This window comes from Mustela nivalis (assembly GCF_964662115.1).
Source record: "Mustela nivalis genome assembly, chromosome: 14".
Lineage (NCBI taxonomy): Eukaryota > Metazoa > Chordata > Mammalia > Carnivora > Mustelidae > Mustela > Mustela nivalis.
In genome coordinates this window covers 49,849,536-49,871,313 of record NC_139033.1, presented here as the reverse complement: position 1 = coordinate 49,871,313, position 21,778 = coordinate 49,849,536, and the positions used below count along the sequence as shown (strand labels likewise).

Genomic DNA, 21,778 nt, shown 5'->3' with positions numbered 1-21,778 from the left:
TCTCACCTCTGATGTTGAAAACAAATAATATAGGCTTTGATACTAGAAGGTAAAGTGGATTAAAAAAATATATATATATGTATTGCTTTTAGTCAAATTTTAGAAGTTAATGTTAATGACTGAATGACTCTTGCTTTTATCACTAACTGTTAACCAGAGTTTAATATCTGCCTACCTCTTGATACAGGAGAAAATAATGAAAAAAGAATTTTAAATTACAGGGTCATAGAATCCTTAAAGGAACTCTTTAAGACATTCAGCTCAAGTTTAATTGTTTAACCTTTTCAAGTCTAAGGTATGAATATACTGATTCAGTAATTCATTCTTTGGCACATATGTTTTGAGCTCTTATTATTTGCCAGAAATATTCAAGGTGCTGGAGGTAGAGAACAAAATGGTCAGAATCTTTGTCTTCCTGGAGCTTACATTCTAGTGTTTGTGCTGATAGTAGTCAATATTTATATATAGTAGGAGACATAATGATATCTTCTTTCTAAGGAGAAAAATAAACCAGAGGATGATGGGGGTATTGGGTGGGGTTAGACAGTTGCATTTTTGAAAAGTGGTGAGGGAAGGCCTCCCTGGAAAAGTGACATCTTTTGTAAAGGTGATACAGGTGAGAGAATAACTATGTGAGTGGTCTGGGGAACGGAGTATGTTAGGTAGAGGGAACAGCAAATATAGAGGACTGAGGACCAGAGCTTAAGTGTGAGAAACAGCAGAGGATGCCTGGCTCTGGGGAGTGGCAGAAGGGAGCAAGGTGAAAGAATGAGTCAGAGAGAGTAGGAGTCAAGCAGAGTCTTGGAGGTCATGTTATCAAATGGCTTTTACTTGGAAGCTGTTGAAATAATCTATGTGAGACTTGTTGGTGGCTTCAACTAGGGTAGTTTACATTGAAGATTGTTTGAAGTGATTGGATTCTGAGTGTTATATTTAGAATACAGTTTTACACAGTGTGACTCAGAACTTTTAGACTAAAAATAAAAAGTTTTTATTTATTTCTTACTTTTCTCTTGTGACTGTTGAACCTGTTATTACTCAATGATTAAGCCATTTTGCCTTTTCTCAGCTGAATAGTTCTATAAAGAGTTTAAGTAATTCAAGCTATTGGAGAAAGCACTGGGATTCATTTTGAGTACTTTTTCCCCCACTGCCCCCAGCAGAGTAATAATAATATTGTATAAGCAGTCATCACCTTTAAGAGACCTGTAAACAATTCAGTGTCTGGAGATAATCAGGTGGCATCTGACCAAGCTGAAATTCCCCTGCTTATCACTGCAAATACCAACATTCTTGTCTCCTCTCTGACATCTGAGGATTGTCTTGCTTTCTCCTTTCCTTTCCCTGTTCTTGGAGTTTTAAGAAACTACTGTTCATGTGTGGCCAAATATTAGAAAGAAGATAGACACTCAAGTCTCATTGCTCAGATATGGTTGTTTTCCATAAATTCCTTGGATTCTTGAACAGAAGATATATTCCCCAGTTGTTGGGTACAACATTGTACATATGTCACTAGGGCAAGCTCATTCGTTGTGTTAATGAACCCTTTCCTGATGTTTTTCTGTGCTTGATCTCTTAAGAATTAGGGTAAAATTCCCCCTGTATGATGGTGGAATTGTCGGTTTCTCCTCCTTTTTCTGTTGATGTTTGCTTTAAATATTTTGAAACTATTTTATTAGGTGCATTCAAGTAAATTGAATCTTTTATCACTGTTTATTAGTATAATATATTGATTCTTTTTTTTGCATTAAAGTCTTTTGTCTGATAGTAATAGAATTTTGTCTTGGTTAGTATACATTGATATACTTTTTAGTCCTTTTTAAATTTTTTTGAAGATTTTGTTTCTTTGACAGAGAGAGCTATCACAAGTAGGCAGAGAGGCAGGCAGAGAGAGAGGGAGAAGCGGACTCCATGCTGAGCAGAGAGCCTGATGTGGGGCTCAGTTTCCGGATCCTGAGATCCTGACCTGAGCTGAAGGCAGAGGCTTAACCCACTGAGCCATCTGGGCGCCCCAACTTTTTAGTCCTTTCATTTCAGTATTTCTAGGGCCTTATATGTAGGTTATCTCTTACTATATATATATATATATATAAAATCTTATATATTGGGTTTATCTTTAATACAGTGTAACACTGTTGTCTTTTTTTTTTTTTTAAGATTTTATTTATTTGAGACAGCATGAGAGTGTGGGCACAGAAAGGGGAAGGGGCAGAGGGAAGAGGAGAAGCAGTCTCAGTCTCCCTACTGAGCAGGAAGCCTGATGTGGGGCTCATCCCAGGACCCTGGATCATGATCTGAGCCAAAGGCTGACCCTTACTAACTGAATCACCCAGGTGCCCCAGCACTGTTCTCTTTTAACCAAACTTCTTCCCCATTTTTATTGTGATTAGAGCTATACTTGGATTGATTTCATCATCATAAATGGTGGTACTTTCTAGTCTTATCTATTTTTCTCCTGCCTATATTTGCCTGGATCCCCTCCCTATGCTTTGTCTCTCTCCTCAGCTTGGAGGTTATATTGTCTCTATCAATTCTTTTATTGGCCGTGCTAGATATTTTCACATCCATCCTTTAAATTTGGTGTAAGAAGTATTATCCTTTACCAAAACAGTATACTTGTATACTTGTATGTCACTTTTACCCAGTGACTTAGTTCTAGCTTATTTAACTCCCTAATTAGATAATATTATTGTATACCATCAGTAACTATTTAGAGGTTTTACCATTTCTTTTTATATCTCTGACCTTCAATATGAGATCATTTTCTTTTTTCCTATAACATATTTTTTTTCTTCTGGTTGTTTTAAAATTTTAAAAATTGCTCACACAAATTGAATCTAAAAATTTATATTACAAGTTTCTTGTTTCACATATGTTTTTATTTTTATTTTTTTAAGATTTTATATATTTATTAGAGAGAAAGAGAGAGCATGAGTAGGGGGAGAGGCAAAGGGAGAGGGAGAAACAGACTTCCTGCTGTGTGGGGAGCCTGACATGGGATTAAGTCCCAGGACCCTGAGATCGTGACCCTAAGTAAAGTCAGATGTTCAATCGACTGAACCACCCAGGCTTCCTTCACAGTTGTTTTTACATTTTATTTTATTACTATTTTTAAAGATTTTATTTATTTGACAGTGAGAGAGGGACCATAAACAGGGAGAGTAGGAGAGGGAGAAGCAGACCTCCCTGCTGACGTGGGGCTTGATCCCAGAGCGCTGGGATCATGATCTGAGCTGAAGGCAGATGCTCAGACTTAATGACTGAATGTTTTTACATTTAATTCTTCCCTGTCTATGCTCTATCAATAGTTATTTAATAAAAAATAGTATCAAATGCTATCTGTGTTTTCTATTTAAATATATATAATATATATACAATTATATAAAAGTGTAATATCCTTCTCATAAAGTCAAAGATAAACTTTAGGCTTAGATTCTACCTGTTAAATTCATGGATTCATTACTATGGCTTTCTGATTGAGGCATCTCCCTACTGGGCTTTTAAATGTTTCACATTTAAAATCTAGTGCTAAGGTTTTAGCTCTAAAATTAGAGATAAGATTCTTGCCACTTCTGAAAGCACTGGCAAATATGCTTTGTGATAATAACCTTTTATTACTTTAGCTTACTTCTGAAATACCCCCACCACATAGAAAGTTCTAATCCATTGATCTCTACCCCTTTCTTTGTTCATCAGCCCCCTTCAGTATTTGCTTTCCTCTGAATATAGCTTTAATCCCATGGCTCAGCTTTATTATCATTCTTTTATAAGCACTTTCAGTTCCCCTGGTGAAATCTCAGCCCTTGATAAGCCTAATGAATTACCTAATTGCTCTATGCCTGACTATTGCTGCAGGAAGCACATAGCCTAGCATGTTGGCATCACTGTAAATTCATGATCGTAGACATCAGGGGGATACTCAACACTGTGTGCCATCTTACATTTCTCTGGGTGGGTTGCTCTCCCTGCTCTGTAGTGACTCTCGTCCTTTTTCTGTTCTGTCCTTCATGCCCTGCTTCATACTAATGGAAACAAATAGAAGTCACTAGGTAAGATTGGTCTGTTTCCCATCACCAGATGGGAACCTAATCCTTTTTCATTCTTTCTATCTGTTTTCTTATACAGAAGAAATATAACTGTCCTCAAAGATATGCTCTCTTCTCCTGGTAGAAATATTCAAATAAAATTCAGAAACATACAAAACAAAACAAAAATTCCCCCTTGACACCACATCCTTTGAAATAGCACCTTATTTTCTTACTTTTCTTTAAATAAGATCAATCTTCTAAAAGGAGTTGTTTGTACATACTGATTTGTCTTCCTTTTTTTTTTTTCCCCCAGTCTTTAAGCCACATCATTCGGGTCTTTGCCTCCCATTGTTAACTGAAAACTTACTTTGCTAAAGTAGGAAATGACTTTAATGTTTGCAATTATGTATACTCAGTTCCTCTTTGCAGTATTCAGCAAAGTAAATGGCTCCCTTCTTGAAGGACTCTTCTCATGGTTAAGAAGTTACCGTAAGGCCTGTGTCTTCCTCCCCAGTTCTCTGGCTGTGCCTTCTCAGTTTCCTTTGTCAGCACTTTCTTTGTGGCCTGACATCTTAATGTTCCTCAAGGTCCTCTTCTATTCTCAATTTATACTCTTGCCCAAGGCTGCACTGATAAACTCAAATTTATATGTCTTGCAATTTCTCTCATCTGAGTTCTAAATTCATATATCCAAAACCCTTACTTGATCTCCATTGTATAACTGACAGGCATTTCGAAGTTAATATTTCAAAATACAACTCTCTCCCCACACTCCAGCCTGTTCCTCAGTTGGAATTTTCCATCCATGACATAGCAAATCAGCCCATTTGCTAAAGCCATAAATTTAGGAGTTGCTCTCCATTCCTTTCTTTCCTTCCTCCCTCCTTTAACATCAGCAAGTCTTACTAATTACACTTCCCAGATGTTTTAAAAATCTGTCTATTTCTCTCCTTCTCTGTTCCCCGGGTTCACTTTTGTAGACTCCTGTAATAGCCCTCTAACTGATCTCCGGCCTCTACTTCTCAGAGCTGCTGGAGTCGTTTTCATAAAATGGAAATCAGATCATCTCCCTCTCCTGCTTAAGATCTTTTGTTCAGTATCCATTGCTTTGCAAACAAAATCCATACTCAATAGTGTGACCTTAAAGGTCTTGTACAATTGGGCTTTGCCTACCTTTTTAGCCTCCTTTACTTTCATGTTCACCGCATTTTAGCTACAGTGGGCCTTTTTAAAATTTCTTGAACTGTCAAGTTTAGGGCCTCTGTCCATAGTGTCATTTTGGTCTTGCCTAATATCACATTCCCATCGCTGCCTTTCGTGACCTCCCGATCTAAATTATTTCCATGAATTTCTTTGATGTCTCTCTTCCCCATTAAATGTTAAACTTCAGTAGGGCAAGTATCTCTTTGAACCATGGTGTCGTTAGCCTCTCATATAGTGCCTAATTTAGAATAAATATTGGATGTAAGTATGGAGGGATAGATGGATGTGTAAAAATCTGCTCTGTGACGAGATATATAGATGAAAACTGATAGACAAATGTAGACTCTTTTCTTTTCCCCTTGTGAATAGCAGATGGTAATAAATACACTTTTCTTTTAATTCTTTCAGCAAGATCTCTGCACCTTCTTGATATCAAGGGCCTGCAAAAACTCAACACTGGCTAATTATTTATACTGGTATGTGAAATTTATACTGGTATGTATTTAATTTTCTGTACTGGTTAGGACTATTTTTTCCCATACTATAAACATAAAGGTAATTTAAAATAAGGTATGAGAAGTCATCAGAACTCAGAATGTAGTATTTACATCTATCTGGCTGTATTTCTTTACCACTGTGTTCATGGAAATGTTTGTTAGCACTGTGGTTTCTCTTCCCTTCACTGACTTTCCAGGATCCAAGATAAAACTGAGTAAGATAATAGGTTTTACAGTTTGGTATCTATTTGCCTCTTATGCTGTTTAAGTAGTTTAAGTATGATTCCTCACAATCCTTTAGCAGTGTGTGGTTTTACATTGTTTACCATGGTATTGGAATCATGCAAAAGCAGGAAACTGGAATTTGAAGGTCCTTCTCTCATGGATGAGGAAACTGAGGCAGAGGCATGATGTAGGTGAACTTGAAATCTCAATTAGAATTAGATCTTTTGGGGAACCTGGGTGGCTCAGTGTGTTAAAGCCTCTGCCTTCGGCTCAGGTCATGATCCCAGGGTCTTGGGATCAAGCCCCGCATCGGGCTCTCTGCTCAGCAGGGAGCCTGCTTCCCTTCCTCTCTCTCTGGCTGCCTCTCTGCCTACTTGTGATCTCTGTCAAATAAATAAATAAAATCTTAAGAAAAAAAAAAAAAGAATTAGATCGTTTATTTAGCACTTTGCTATTTTCAGAGTACTTTTAGTGACCTCTTCTCCCTTGTCCTCATGAAGTTAAATGGGGCATGTAGAAGTGCCTCTGCTTTACATGAGAAGATTTCCTGAGTGAGGTGAAGGGAAAAGCAACTAAGACCATAGAAAGGCTGACTGACTTCCTGAGACACAAGTAGTATGAAGCCTGGCTCAGTTCCCTTTATCTGTCACAGAATATTTAAGGGTAAAGGACAAGTTAGCTTAAGCCACAATGAGCAATATTTTTGGTTCAATAAGAGAAAGTACTAGGATTAAACACTAGACAAGAGAGCCTCCTCTAGTTTTGTAGAGCAAGCAAAGAGCTGAGCCAGCTGGTCATTCGCTACCTGAAGCCTCTGTACATTTGGAAACATTTTTAAACTTACAACATACTTGATAGTGTTTAACTGTGGAAATTGTTCCTGATCTAAAATACTGCCTGATTTATTGGATTTACTTAACAATAGAAATGAATAGATAGATACCCATTCTGAAAGCTCATTTGAGGCATTTTGCTTTTCATGAAGAAATTAATCAAAGAACTATCTTGTTTTAGACTGAGTTTTAGAAAACTGTCCTACAGGTCAAATCAGGTATTAATTTCATTCTCCCACTCTCCAAACAACATTTTTCTGGATACTGCCCATGTAGCCAAGAAATATGTAACTAAATCAGAGGGTTCTTTTAACAAACACAGCTGTCTATTTTGTACATACACAATAAATAATTGTTTCATTTCAACCTTTATGGTTCCCTCTATAGTGAAGAAAGCTGCTATCAACAGTCTTAACTAAATCTGTCATTTTGGAATCTGTAATTTTTTTTTTCCTATTGGTCCTGGTAATGGCAAGAAAAATATCTCTTTATTTTAGCAGTTTAATATAATATTCATAAAACTACATTACCCTCACAGTAAATGTCAGTCTATCCTTGAAAAAGACCCACAGAGTGTTTTGATTAGTTGTTAATCACTCTTTTTACTTTGAAAAGTTTACTTGGCAATTCTCATAGCACCACATAGCTACTATTTCCTTTTAATGTAATTTCTTGCTTCCTAATGTTCTCCATATTCCAGTCTGAATTCGTAAGTATGTGTCAATTCACTGGTGTTATGGAATATTTACTCATGAACATTTAAGTAAATATTTAAAAGGAAATTAAAAAAATATAGCACTAAGCATGTTGCCAAGTTTTGGGGTGAGCTTCTTAGTATTTTAAAATTAAGATTTTTTATTTTTAAAAATCATTTTCTGAGAATTCCTTTATAGGTATTTTTATTTTCTTGCAATATTCATGAAAAGTTTTCTCTGGCTCAGAATTTATAGTCTAGAGTAGTCACTACTGTAGGAGTTATGTGTGCATATACTGATTATGTGGTGTTTTAAAATTATGTATTTTCCAGGGGCACCTGGGTAGCTCAGTGGGTTAAAGCCTCTGCCTTCGGCTCAGGTCATGATCCCAGGGTCCTGGGATCGAGCCCCACATTGGGCTCTCTGCTCCGCGGAGTGCCTGCTTCCTCCTCTCTCTCTCTTTGCCTGCCTCTCTGCCTACTTGTGATCTGTCTGTCAAATAAATAAATTAAAAAATCTTTAAAAAAAATTATGTATTTTCCAGATTTGACTGTAGAAGAGATTTCATTGTAAAATCTGAAATTGTGATAGAACCTTTGATCTCTTATTTCAAGTAGGTAAGAGTTTTAAAACCATTTTGAAAGCAGCTAAACAGTAGGAAACTTATTAGATGAGCAATTTCCAGCAAGGCAAAGGTTTCCATTCAGAAAGAGTGCTTTGTTTTCTCCATAGACAGTAAACAAAGAGCAGCTCCAACTCCCAGTCTTATAAGCATTCCATCAAACTTAGATTTGATTTGTGTTTTCCCACTATATCTCTGATTCATTGAAGCAATAGCATGTGCTATGTCTGCTCCTTCTCTGAGGAGTAATTGCTTTTCCTGTATTTACAGTCTGCATATTACATATTCAGAAATACTCATGGGGAGAAAAAAGCTATTGGCGTGGGCTTCTGACATTGGTAGACACTGCTTTTGTGAGTGCCCGGTGAAAATATGGAAAATAATTTCAGTAGTTGGCTTAAAATGATCATTCGCTTCCTTTGAACATGGACAGAGTAGTATAAAAATATTAATTAAGTGTAACAATTTAAAGGGCTCTCATTCTAAGAGTGTTCTTATTATAACAAATGCATGAAAATAAACATTTTAATTGATTGTGCTGTTTCTTTCTGAACCTTTGAATTTCCCTTTTCATTTGTTCCCTTTCCATTGATTTAAATGGGATTCCTGCTATAGCTGAATCCTTAGGGGCCTATAGTTGTGCAGACAATCCTTTTAAAATGAAGAGTGTCAACCTTTTAAGCCACAGAGGGGAGTTATAGTCTCCAATCTGTAAAGTGTTGGGCATCAGGATCTATAAATCGTTCCAGTTTTTTATTTTTATAGCTGTTCCAGTATGTTGAAATTGAAAGTAAACTTTGGGTGCTTTGACATGTTTTTCTATAACTTTTAAGACCTTTCAAAGTAATAAAGGTTATTTACCCCACAAAATGGAATTGCCAGGAAGCAGGTAGCCCACTGCAGTCATATTACAATGGGTACCTGGACAGTTCTGTCTCATTTCTACTTGAAGATGATAGGTTTCAAGGGAATATCTTAGAGTGCTTTGTAGAATCTACTTACTGCTGTGAACTGAGAATTCAGAAATGATTCAAATCTAGGTCTTTTAGTCTTGTTCTAAATTTGTCCTTCATATTTGGAGATGACATTGTCATTTGTATTTTTAGATGGACTTATCTTTATGCAGCAGAACTTTGGCTTGGAAGATTTTTTGACCTTTACCATGAGCATCAGTATAGACCCTCAATCATAGGAAATAGCTGTGACCATTGTGTTAACTTCATGGTCATTCAGGGAGACCTGAACAAAAGCAGTAGAGCCTGTATGTTCTGGTCATCTCTATTACCCATTTAGAACTGAATTTCTGTGTAAACACAGAAAAGGACAATATACTAAGGTAATGGAGATAGTCAAGGACTTTAAAGGATGGAAAGGTCTGAATACGATTTGAATAGGACTGTATATTGACAGTTTCATTGTTTGGAATCACTGTCTATTTAACATTCCTAGGTGGTATCCTGAAATGACCAAATATTCTGGAATACCGCAACTAGGAAATAAGAGTGTCTCTTAACTGTTCTTAGCTTATTTATCTAGAATAGAGTTGTCTGATGAAACTTTCTGCAGTGATGGAAATTATCCATAATGCTGCACATATGGCTACTAAGTGCCTGAAATATAAAGTGTATGATTGAAAAACTGAATTTTTTATTTTTATTTAATTTTAACTAATTAAATTATTATTACTATTATTTTTAGATTTTTATTTATTTATTTGACAGACAGAGATCACAAGTAGGCAGAGGCAGGCAGAGAGAGAGGAAGGAAAGCAGGCTCCCTGCTGAGCGGAGAGCCCGATGTGGGGCTCGATCCCAGGACCCTGAGACCATGGCCGGATCCGAAAGCAGAGGCTTTAACCTACTGAGCCAGCCAGGTGCCTCTATTTCCTTTTTTTTTTTTAAGTGTTTATTTATTTATTTGACAGATGGAGATCACAAGTAGGCAGAGAGGCAGGCGCAGAAAGAGGTGGAGAAGCAGGCTCCCCTCTGAGCAGAGAGCCCCATGCACGGCTTGATCCCAGGACCCTGGGATCATGACCTGAGCCAAAGGCAGAGGCTTGAACCCACTGAGCCACTCAGGCGCCCCTAATTAACTTTATTTTATTTATTTATTTATTTATTTATTTATAAAGATTTTATCTATTTATTTGACAGAGAAAGAGAGATCATAAGTAGGCAGAGAGACAGGCAGAGAGAGAGGAGGAAGCAGGCTCCCCACTGAGCAGGGAGCCTGATATGGGCCCTGTGTGGAGCCTGATACAGGGCTTGATCTCACAACCCTGAGATCATGATCTGAGCCGAAATCAAGAGCTGGATGCTTAACTAGCTGAGTCACCCAAGTGCCCCTCTAGAACACTTTCTTGATTCAAGATTCAAGAATGCCTTCTTGAAATTTTGACTTAGAACTTCTGTTGGGAACATGATATGGTAGAAATAGTGTCATGGTTCAGTTCTTCATTCTACTTTACAGAGAATTCTGGGCTATACAACTCTAGGGCTTTAAACAGCAGCTAGTATCATGGTAAACCTTTGTTGTGGGAAGTCAAGAGAAGAAGGCTTTTATTTTTATGAGCCCTTAAAATATTTCTGTGTGTAAGACTGTTATGGGTATGTCAGGGGCTATTGAAAAATTTTAAGATGTGGCCTGTGGCTTCAGTTTCTTTATAACATATGAGGGGAATAAGAGTTAAACACGTGAAACAGTTTGGTAACTTCAACACAAGTTGTCTGCTAGGCTTCTTCTAGGAAGTCAGAGAAGGAGGGACTTCCTAGAAGAGACTAGTCAGAAAAGGACTAGACGAGAAGTCAGAGAAGGAGGGACTTCCTAGAAGAGATAAAATTTCTCCTGTACTTGAAGGGTGAATAGGAGATGGGGAGGTATTTCTGAACATCATTGCAACCTGAGCAAAAGTTCCAAGTGGATGCATATACTAGGAGTGGTTAGGGGCCTGACCTGACTGCAGTGTGTGTGCATAAATTGAGGATAGTGGAAGTTTGAATCCGATGCTGGGTCCACGAAATCTATGTTAAACTGGTAGATAAGAGAATCATTGGTGTTAATAGAGGTGGGACATTATGAAGATAGTTTAAAGAAAAAAATTTAGGATGATTTTATTGAGCAATAACAGGTTTCTTATAGTTGGAGAGGCCAGGTAATAGGTTATCTGCTGCTTGATTCTAGATGGGACTGGCTAGTAGTATAGAACCATTGTAAGAGGCATTTTATAGGGAAGAAAAAGTCAACACAGTCTGGTGACTAATTGAGTATAGATGTTTGAAGCAAGGGAATGGGAGCTAGGCTTGGCTCTACGTGCATGGACTGCAAATGAAACACAAAGTGCCAGTGTTGATTTTGGGTAGAGCTTATGTTCTCTGGTCTGGCTACTGCCTCGCCTCTTTTTTGTGTATTCAGATTGGATGGGAAAACATTTATGTTTTCTACCTGATTTCTGAGAAAACTTGAGTTTGCAAACCCTGCAACAGTGGGATTCCCAGTCCAAATGACTGGAATATTGGTAGATTCAATAGAGATTGAAAAATAACTCATATAATGTGTTAAGTTCAGTATTACACAGGTTCAGGTAAAAATGACAGTGTCTTGGAAAAGGACTATGCTGCTTGAAAATTAGGATGGCTGAATGTAAGAGGACATGTGAAGAAATGCAAAGTCAGACTTTTGGTATGATTAAAGGGATATATATTCATATTTGAGAATGATCAGTGTTGAGATAATGGCTAGATCTATGAGATTTGAGTCATTCATTCATTCAGCAATAGCCTATTCAGTGTTAGGAGCCAGGCCTGGAGGTGCTGAGGGTATAGTGTAAACAAGGCAGGTAAGCTTTCTGCTCTTATAAACATCACCTTCTACTGGCACACTATACTTTTTCCCAGAAATAATAGAAAAGAAAATAATTAAGTGGCTGTGACTTGAGATTTGAAAAGCATTATCAGATTAGGTAGTTGAAAAGTTTCATGTGATTTTTAAAGATAAAACAGGGTGAAGTTAAGCTTAGCAAGACAGAAAGAGTTCTGGCGCAGGAGCCCCCTCTGATTTCAGCACAGCCATTGTGCTGTGGCCAAGACACAACCCCTCTTAAGTTTCACTATTGATGAAATAAGCAAGTTGGTCTAGATAGATCTGTGTTTTTCAAACTACGTGTCGTGATCCACTGAAATCAATTTACAGGCTCATGATCTACTATTTGTTATTTAAAGAAAAATGAAATAGAAGAGAGTAGTAAATATTAACATAGAATATTGTCTTGTGAAGCTTTTTTGTTTTGGGGCATCTATGTCGCACATGGGGCTGTGTGTCCTGAGTTGTAATATAAAATATGTTTGTTAGTATGGCTTGATGCTATCAGAACAGAGAACATTGGCCTCTATGATCTAATTCAAATCCTTGGCTATAAGATTTGGTACTTATAGAAGCAGTCCAAGTTTAAGAATATATTTAAAATTTCTTTAACCCTCTAAAACCACAATTTTGTGATACACAAATGGGAGATTATATATGGATTTTTGAGAAATGGGGAGATTGGATGGGAAAAACTAAATTTAAAATTGTATTCATTTTGCAGAGGTATATTAATGAGAAGTAGCTCAGTGAAGTTCTCATAATAAGAGAGCTGTACAGAAGGACTACATAGATTTTGAAAATATTATTTGTGAGTTACTTGGTAGATATGTGAGCTTAGATGATTTCTGAATATGGTAATGCTGTATGTACCTTATAACGGATTAGGAGAAAATGCTTCTTTTGATCCCAAACTTTTTAGAGACTCTAGGATATTATACAAATTAAGGCATTATTATTATTAATTTACCTTTTATAAATGATTGTGTGTGTGCCCTAATTTTTTACTTTTAAAAGAGTGATGAAAAATATGTTTCATTACTTCCATTTATTTATTTTTGCAAATGTGAACTAGCCTGATTGAGTGGAAAAGTAGAAATATTTACAAAATGAATCTGACTCTTATTTCACCTCTTATGAATGACTTAACATGTTTTTAAGGTACGTGATTGTGGAATGTGAAGATCAAGACACTCAGCAAAGAGACCCGAAGACCCATGAGATGTACTTGAATGTAATGAGACGATTTAGCCAAGCGTTGTTGAAGGTAACCATTTCGTATGGGGGTTGGCAAAAACACCAGGCATGGGCCAGATCTGGTCTGTTGCATGTTTTGTTATGTCCCATGAGCTAAGAGTGGTTTTTATGTTTTAAATGGTTAAAAAAAAAAAGAAGAAGAAGAATATCTTGTGACATATGAAAGTTATATGAAAGTCAAATATCAGTATTCCTAAATAAAATTTTATATTCATTTGTTTTCATATATTTATGGCCACTTATGTACTGCGGTAGTGGTTGAATAATTGAAATGGAAACTGCATGGCCAACAAGACCTAAAGTATTTGTTCCTTGGCCCTTTATAGGAAGTTTGTTGACCTCTTATTTAATGAAATAAACCTATATATGGAACAAATTCCAAAGATTTGCTCTTTTATTTCTTCCCTCTCATTTGGTTTATCAAGACTAGGTACATTTTCACATTTTCAGAAATCTGACAATGCTCATATTGCAGGTACTTACTACATAACATATTTTGCTTCTTAAACAGTTTTTAGAATCTATGTAAAACCATTTTTGGTTTTACCTCTTTGGTGTTGTGATTCTTAAAGTGCTGTGGCACAGTTCAGCCAGCAGAGGGTGCATGGGTAGTGAGGACTCTCACAGCACTGATCTGTGATTTGCTACAGAAATAATTAACTTCATAGCATCTTTTATCTGCAACTGCAGATAAGCATGTTTCATGTTTTTACTACTTTAAATCTCATTTTATTGAAATCTTGGAGACTAAACTTTTCTATAGTTCTCAGAGCTCAGAGTTTCTCCGCATTCATCTATTGGCAGATAAAGTAGTTGGTTTTCTCTTCTAACTTCAATTCTGCATTTACAGTTTTTGTTATGCTGTGAAGAAATTTTATTTTCTCTGAGCTTAAATTTCCTCACCTTTGAAATGAGGATAATAACAGTTGCCTAGCCACCCTTATCAGTGTAATTGGGAAGATTAAGGGAAAAAATGTATTTTATAATATTTTATGAACTGGGAATTCACTGCATAAGACTTTATGGCATTTAATTTTTATGACTTATATTTTACTAAGCAAGCATGCATTATGGTACTATTTAAGAATGCTTTTCTTTTTTTTTCCAGTAGATTTTTTAGTCCTTGAAGATGATATTGTTTCTGCCATAGGCCTAGTGCATTTCTGAAGACATCATAGGCTTCCAGATATTTATTGAGTGAATGAGTGAATGCATTTTGGGTGAACAAATTCTCTTCTCACGTGGTTGTATGTGAAAAAAAGTGCTGTTTTTGATAGATCAGTATTTGCTGAAGGCTCAGATAGTTTTCAACTGTGGAAGAGTTGGCAGTGTTTAAATAAGCCAGCAGCTTTCTCATTATCTCTGAATCAAGATAATTAATCTTTTTCAATTTCACTTTGTATTGAAGTTTGTAGCTATTAGAAGAATAAATAAAGATCACCCATGCTATTAAAGAAACCCTGATCATTATGCTACACAGAACTAATTTTCCTTTCCTTTGAATCCCTTCAGGGTGATAAGTCTGTCAGAGTTATGCGTTCTTTGCTGGCTGCACAGCAGACGTTTGTAGATCGGTTGGTACATCTAATGAAGGCAGTGCAGCGTGAAAGCGGAAATCGTAAGAAAAAGGTAAACCTATGGGCTTTGCTTTTTGTTTATTACTAATGATGTTTCAGTATCATAAAATACTGAATTTTGGTACTGTCTCTCTGGGTTGATATATTTTATGAAATTCTTATGTAATTATAGCAGTAGGGAGACTTACAAGCACTGATTACATACAGGATCCTGTTTTATGAATTTGTGTATGTACATATATGTATATTGATTTAATCCTCACAACAACTTTGTAAGTTAGATGCTATTATCTCAATTATAAAAAAAGGTGGGAAAGAGGTTAAGTAATGTTTTGAAAATTCTTTATTTAAATTCAGTTTAGTGAACATATACTGTATTATTAGTTTCAGAGGTAGAATGTAGTAATTCACCAGCTGCATGTAACACCCAATGCTTATTACATCAGGTGCCCTCCTTAATGCCAATCACCCAGTTATTCTATCCCTTGACCCACCTTCTCTCCAGCAACCTTCAGTTTGTTTCCTAGAGTTCAGAGTCTCTTATGGTTTGCCTCGCTCTCTATTTCCATCTTATTTTTCCTTCCCTTCCCTGTGTTCGTCTGTTTTGATTCTTAAATTCCACATGTGAGTGAAATCATACAGTATTTGTCTTTCTCTAAATGACTTATTTTGCTGAGCCTAATAACCTCTAGTTTCATCCATGTTACAGATGGCAAGATTTCATTCTTTTTGATGACCTAATGTGTGTGTGTGTGTGTGTGTGTGTGTGTATACACACATATACCATATCTTCTTCATCCATTCATCTGTTGATGGACATCTGGGCTCTTTCCATATTTTGGCTATTGTGGACATTGCTGCTATAAATGTTGGGATGCTGTGCACCTCTGAATCACTATATTTGTATCCTTTAGATAAATACCTAATAGGGCAGTCGTTGGGTTATAAGGTAGTTCTACTTTTAAGGTTTTGAGGAACCTCCATACTGTTTTCCAGAGTGGCTGCACCATTTTGCATTCTCACCAACAGTGTATGAGGGTTCGAGGGTTTAAGTAATTTGTTCAGTGTCCTTAGCTAGAAAGTATTACAGTTGGGATTTGGTCCCAGGCATTCTAAATCCGTATTATTAATCTATAATGCTTTATTGGGTCTCATTTTAAAATTTTAGCGTCTTAGTATATAGTGTGTTTGATGTGGAAAGATCTCTGCAGATGATGGAGACTGGAACTACTCTGAGAGAATAAAGGTCCAATGTGACTTGCCCAGGGTGGCACAATTAATTGTTAGTAACAGCACTGGTTTTGCTTCTGTTCTAATGGCGAGGACATGGATCTTTCTCTCAAATAAGGCTTCTGCTTGCCGAGTATCTGTTCTTCATATGTCATTCTCCCTTATCATTAGCCCAAATGGTATAAAGAATTCACTTGATACCTTCTCTTTAACTAATCCCGCCATAGGCAGATCTTTCTTGGTGACCTTTGTGAAAGAGCACAACACATTTTACTGCTCTCCAGACTTGTGAGAGGAAAGTGGAGAGACAAAAAAGTGAAAAATGGAGTCAGGAGCTCAAAGGCAGGGGATCAGGTCTTGGTTTTAGCAGCAAAAAACCCGACTCTAGTTGTTTTTGATAAGAGACTGTAAGAGGCAAAGTTGAAGAAGAGCTGTCAGGAGGCTTCTGCAGTGGTCAAGCTGAGAAGTGAGGGCAGCTTGGAGCCCAGGGCTTAGAGCAGTGGACGTGGTGAGAAGTGGCTGGATTTCTCACCCTTCTTTCATCTGTTTTCTGGTTATTTTATTGTTTATTAGTACAACAATTAGAAGTTGGTCATGATAGGATAACTTGAAATTCAGGTTAATCGACGTTACTTCTTATTTGTATATCTGATCATACATTGGGTTAGGGAATAGATTTACTGATTTTTATAAGGGCTTTGTAGAAGTTTGTACTGGTTTTCAGTTGACCTTAACTTGGACTTTCTGCAATTCAGAGGAAGAATTGGAATATTACTGGAGGTGAAGAATCTTTCTGTCTTAGTGGTCCCGGGAACATATTTCTGAACTTCCACCTTACTGATTGCAGAGTTTGCTCCTGTGACACCGCATCCTCTCAGTAGCTTTATAGTTGAAATGCTTTATGTTGCTAGGATCGGCAGGTCAGGTTTTCCCCTTTAAAGAACAAACACACCTGTTAAAAGAATGCAAGACTCTTGAAGCTTTCAAGTGGATTGTTCTTTTGAAATTGACTGGAAGGACTTGATCTATGCAGTATAGATGCTGCTACATGACAAAGCCATGTGACTTGAAATTTTCAGTTTCTGAATTCTTGACTCAGTGGCAGTATGCATGTGAGCTGAAGAAAATAAATGATGATATTCTTAGGAAAAGTTGATCAGACAGATCCAATGAACAGTAAAATGTAGGGTTCAAGTTCCTCCAAGTGAATTGTTTACTTTTTAAACCTGAAATATGCCCTGGAGCAATATACTGAAATTCTTGCTTAATATTTCATCATATAAAATTAAGCTTCAAATGAAATGAGTTTCTCTTTGTGGCTTCACACATCCTTTGAAAACAGAAATGGAGTTTTAAAATCTGGCATGAGTGTATTCCTTATTCTCAGTTGCAGCAAGAGAAATGTATTGCCTAACCTTGTGTAAATCTGGTTCTTCACAGTCAAGTCGCTCCTCTTGAAGTGGGCCACTGCTCTCTCTCGTCAGGCAGATTCCGAGTGTGAGTGCTTGTCTCTTAGGGTTGCACTGTCTGCTTTGTGTTACTTTTATGGTGCTTTGGAGACATTTTAAGTTAATAGGAGTAGTCTTTATGTCTTTATCATGTGTTTATAAACTCCGTTTTCATTTTAATGTAATCAGTTCTTTCTGATTTGTTCTCTTAGAATGAGAGACTACAGGCATTGCTTGGAGACAATGAAAAGATGAACTTGTCAGATGTGGAACTTATCCCATTGCCATTAGAACCTCAGGTGAAAATTAGAGGAATAATCCCAGAAACAGCTACACTATTTAAGGTAATTGTGATGGATCTCTAATGTATATGATTGGAACCTAATTCTGTAAAGCAAAAACAGAGGTACTCCCTTCCAAAATGATTACAATGCAGATAATATCTGTAATTTTGTTTGATATAGTAGTGCTAGATAAAAAATTACCGTTTTCTAATCATTGTGTTTTGATTTCCCTGTAGATACTTTTATATGAAATGTGTCAAATATTTTTTTTATCTGTGGGTTGTTTTTAATCTTTAATTATTTGAATGTTTTATTACACCCACACCTACTTTTTCAATGTAAGCTTTTAACAAAAATTTTTTACTTGCAAAACTTGTATTACCTATTCTGTTCATAAGTTCATATGGTTATAGTCTTGGTTAGCCTTTTCACATTTCTTTTTTTTTTTCTTTTTAAAGATTTTATTTATTTTATTTGACAGAGAGAGAGATCACAAGTAGACAGAGAGGCAGGCAGAGATAGAGGGGAAGCAGGCTCCCTGCTGAGCAGAGGGCCCGATGTGGGGCTCGATCCCAGGACACTGAGATCATGACCCGAGCCGAAGGCAGCGGCTTAATCCACTGAGCCACCCAGGCACCCCCCTTTTCACATTTCTTGCTCTGATATTTATTACTGTGACTTAAATTTTTTTCTTGTGCTTTCAAGTAGTAATTCTCTTTAGTTCTTGATAGCATGCCAGACTTTTTTTGGTTGGCCACAGCTTGGATATTTAGAAAAGCCTGATGGTAGCCACTCTCTCCAGTTGGGCCAAAGTACTTGGTGGGCATCATTATCTGTGAAGCATCGTTTTCTGTTGGGCATCATAAAGAAAGGTCTCTGAGACATGGTGTTTTACGTTTTGTGATTCTAGTGGTGGAAGGGCATATGTTGCGCTGTAATACTACTTTGTACCAGAAATGAAAGAGCTCATAGGACAACTACTTACACTTTTTAATAAAAAGGGATGTGACTATAGTAAGAAGTAGTTTGGATTTTTTTTCAAGGGGGTGTTTAAAGGCAACCTGTGGCATCCCAGCTCACACAACTGAAACATAAGTTTTTAAAGTAGCACTGAACCTTTCTGCATGTTATAGACTCTGGTAGTTTCTATTCTTTTAAGAATTATTCTGGTGTATTACATTTTAAATATAACTTGCAACGTGTTTACTTGGTTTTAAAACTCATTCATGGATTATAACCTGCAATTTGAAAAGCACTGGAGCAGGAGATAAAATGCAAATATTTCTTAGCTTGTGCTTAAAACCCACCAGAAGCTGAGATTTTAAAAGGTACACACAGACATGTAACAACTGGTATACATGTGTACAACTGGTATTCCTTTGGGCTGGAAGTCTCAAACAAGACCAGCTTCTAATATTCTCATTCCCTGAGGACTAATCAAGAGCAGTATATCAAAAAGGTAGTTTTATACCATTTTTTGGAAACAAGATGGGAAAAAATATTTAAGGCAGAATAGGAGTTGTAAGAGTATGGTATAGGAGTGTACATCTGCCACTATTGTTAGGTGGATTCTGGACCCATTTTCTTCTTAAATGTGTAGTATTATAATTACGTCTTAAATGCACAAAGTGGATGGTCAGTAAACTATCATGAGACATATTTTTGATCCTGATTGCCAGTCTTTTTGTTTGTTTTTCTTACAATCCTTAAAGTATGTAAGCATTCTTAAAAATTCTGGGTTAGAGTTTTGGATTAATGGTTCCAGGTCATTTACTACATAACTCTGTCATAGTAATTCTTAATCATTTTGGCGTCACAAATGCTTTTGAGGTAATTTACAAAATACAGTTTTTGCTTGAGGTGATAAAAGGATACTCTAAATTGAAGATAATTTAAAATTCAGAGTTTTAATCCAAAAGAGGTTGTAAGTTCTGAACATAAATTCACTGAAGCATTTTTTTGACACCTTTACCCCACCATTTTATAGGAAAGTTTTCAAGCATACAGCAAAGAGTAAAGAATTACATGGTGAACAACTAGATAGATACCTATTGTTTTGACTTTTCTTAACATTTTACTGTATTTGCTCTGTCACATGTCTTAGGAACTGTGCAGAGGAAAAGTTATCTTTATTTTACAAGTGAGGAGACAGGTTAAAGAACACGTGAGAGGTCATCCAGCTAGTACCTGGTGGAACTTGGATTTCTGTCACTGACCCTAGAGCTCTTGTTCTTTAAGCCATGTAGTCTTCTGTCTGGTAGCTCGCTGATTGTTTTCTCCAAGGTATCTGATTACATCTTGCTGCCAGCCCATTTTGTTTCTTTAGGTTCTGGTAACTTACTTGTTTACCTTACAGGTCACCATTTCCTCCTGTGTATAGTAAATCTTTGTGCATTGATTTATATCCAAATTTGAAAACAATATTTTTATTTCCAGAGTGCTCTTATGCCTGCACAGTTATTCTTTAAGACGGAAGATGGAGGCAAATACCCAGTTATATTTAAGCATGGGGATGATTTACGGCAAGATCAACTTATTCTTCAAATCATTTCACTCATGGACAAGGTGACTATATAACCTTATGTTGGCAGGGAACATTTTTTAATTTTGGAAAACTGTGGTTTAGTGTATACACTGTGTATGGACTCAGAAGTATTTTTAACATTCAGGTACAATCCTAGGAAGCTCAGCAGTTTCTGCTTGACCTTGCCCAAGTGTAGTTGTTTTTGTACACTGCAGAGTGACTCTTGTGATGAGTATTAAATGAAACTGCATGCATTTCTTTTTATTAAAACTTTCTTCTCAGCTAAGTTCTTTTGATGTCATGTTTAGTAATTCCCTTTCTCTTGCTAGATCTTTTTGTTCTTTATTTTTTTCTTTTTATTCTTTAAATTGCATCCCTGCCCATCTTTAAATCCTTGCCCTCATTTTCCTTTTTGTGAGTTCTGAAATACTTAGTGACTAGAGAGAACTGCTTAAATGAGTTGGAGGAAACCTACTGTTCATTGAAATCTATCAGCAGTGATTTAGAATAAGATAAAAAAATTTGGCATACCATCAAGTAAGTGCTTAATAAGTTTATTTCAATGATCTAAGTAAAATTAACTGATGAATTTAGTTAAATTTAAATTTAGATTTATTGCCTAAATCCCTTACGTTAAGCTATTACAATATTTGCCTACAAAACTTTTTAGAACAGTCTTTATATTTGGTTAACATATTTTATCTTTTCATCAAAAGCTGCTACGGAAAGAAAATCTGGATTTGAAGTTAACACCCTACAAGGTATTAGCCACCAGTACAAAACATGGTAAGTTTACGTTACACCATGGTTTTTATTTCAACATCCAAAGAGGATTTAATGTTTTAATTGAAAGTGAAGAACATTAGAGATTGAATTAATTTGTAGCACTGAAGACTGATTGTGCCTCTTCTTTTCTCCCTTGCTTCCTCTTAAAAACATTAAACAGCGTATCTGTAAGGAAAAATTAACACCTTTTGTACTGTATTTATTTGCCTTCAAAGCCACTTAGAGTTCACAGTAGTTTCTTACGTAGTAATTTTTGTCCTGAATCATCATTTGAGAGTTACTATGATGCAAAGTGGCTTTGTATTGTGCTCTGCTTAAAAAAGCCACTCAGCAGGGACGCCTGGGTGGCTCAGTTGGTTAAGCAGTTGCCTTCGGCTCAGGTCATGATCCCAGGGTTCTGGGATCGAGTCCCGCATCGGGCTCCTTGCTCGGCAGGGAGCCTGCTTCTCCCTCTGCCTCTGCCTGCCTCTCTGTCTAGCTGTGCTCACTCACTCTCTCTCCCTCTGTCTCTGACAAATAAATAAATAAAATCTTTAAAAAAAAAAAAGCCACTCAGCAAATGATGATGCCTTACTAACTAATTTTTTTTTAATATAGATTTATGGCATCTAAGTCTTTCTAGGATGGAATAACCTCTGGAACTTTGATAGATGATTCCTTAGGAATGCTTACCTAAAACCCGTTGTAAATTCCCTAGTCTTGTTCCTCTCA

General features: G+C 36.6%; 1 protein-coding gene across 2 annotated transcripts in view; it reads left to right on the top strand.

Moving 5' to 3' along the window:
* Nucleotides 1-21,778, top strand: part of PIK3C3 (phosphatidylinositol 3-kinase catalytic subunit type 3) — a 141,760-nt gene that overhangs the window by 66,578 nt on the left and 53,404 nt on the right. For both annotated transcript variants that reach the window (XM_082698240.1, XM_082698239.1), the window contains 6 exons: nt 5,640-5,707; nt 13,123-13,228; nt 14,731-14,847; nt 17,686-17,817; nt 20,194-20,322; nt 20,998-21,067. In XM_082698240.1, coding sequence (XP_082554366.1) covers nt 5,640-5,707; nt 13,123-13,228; nt 14,731-14,847; nt 17,686-17,817; nt 20,194-20,322; nt 20,998-21,067 — 622 coding nt within the window. The remainder of the gene's footprint in view (nt 1-5,639; nt 5,708-13,122; nt 13,229-14,730; nt 14,848-17,685; nt 17,818-20,193; nt 20,323-20,997; nt 21,068-21,778) is intronic.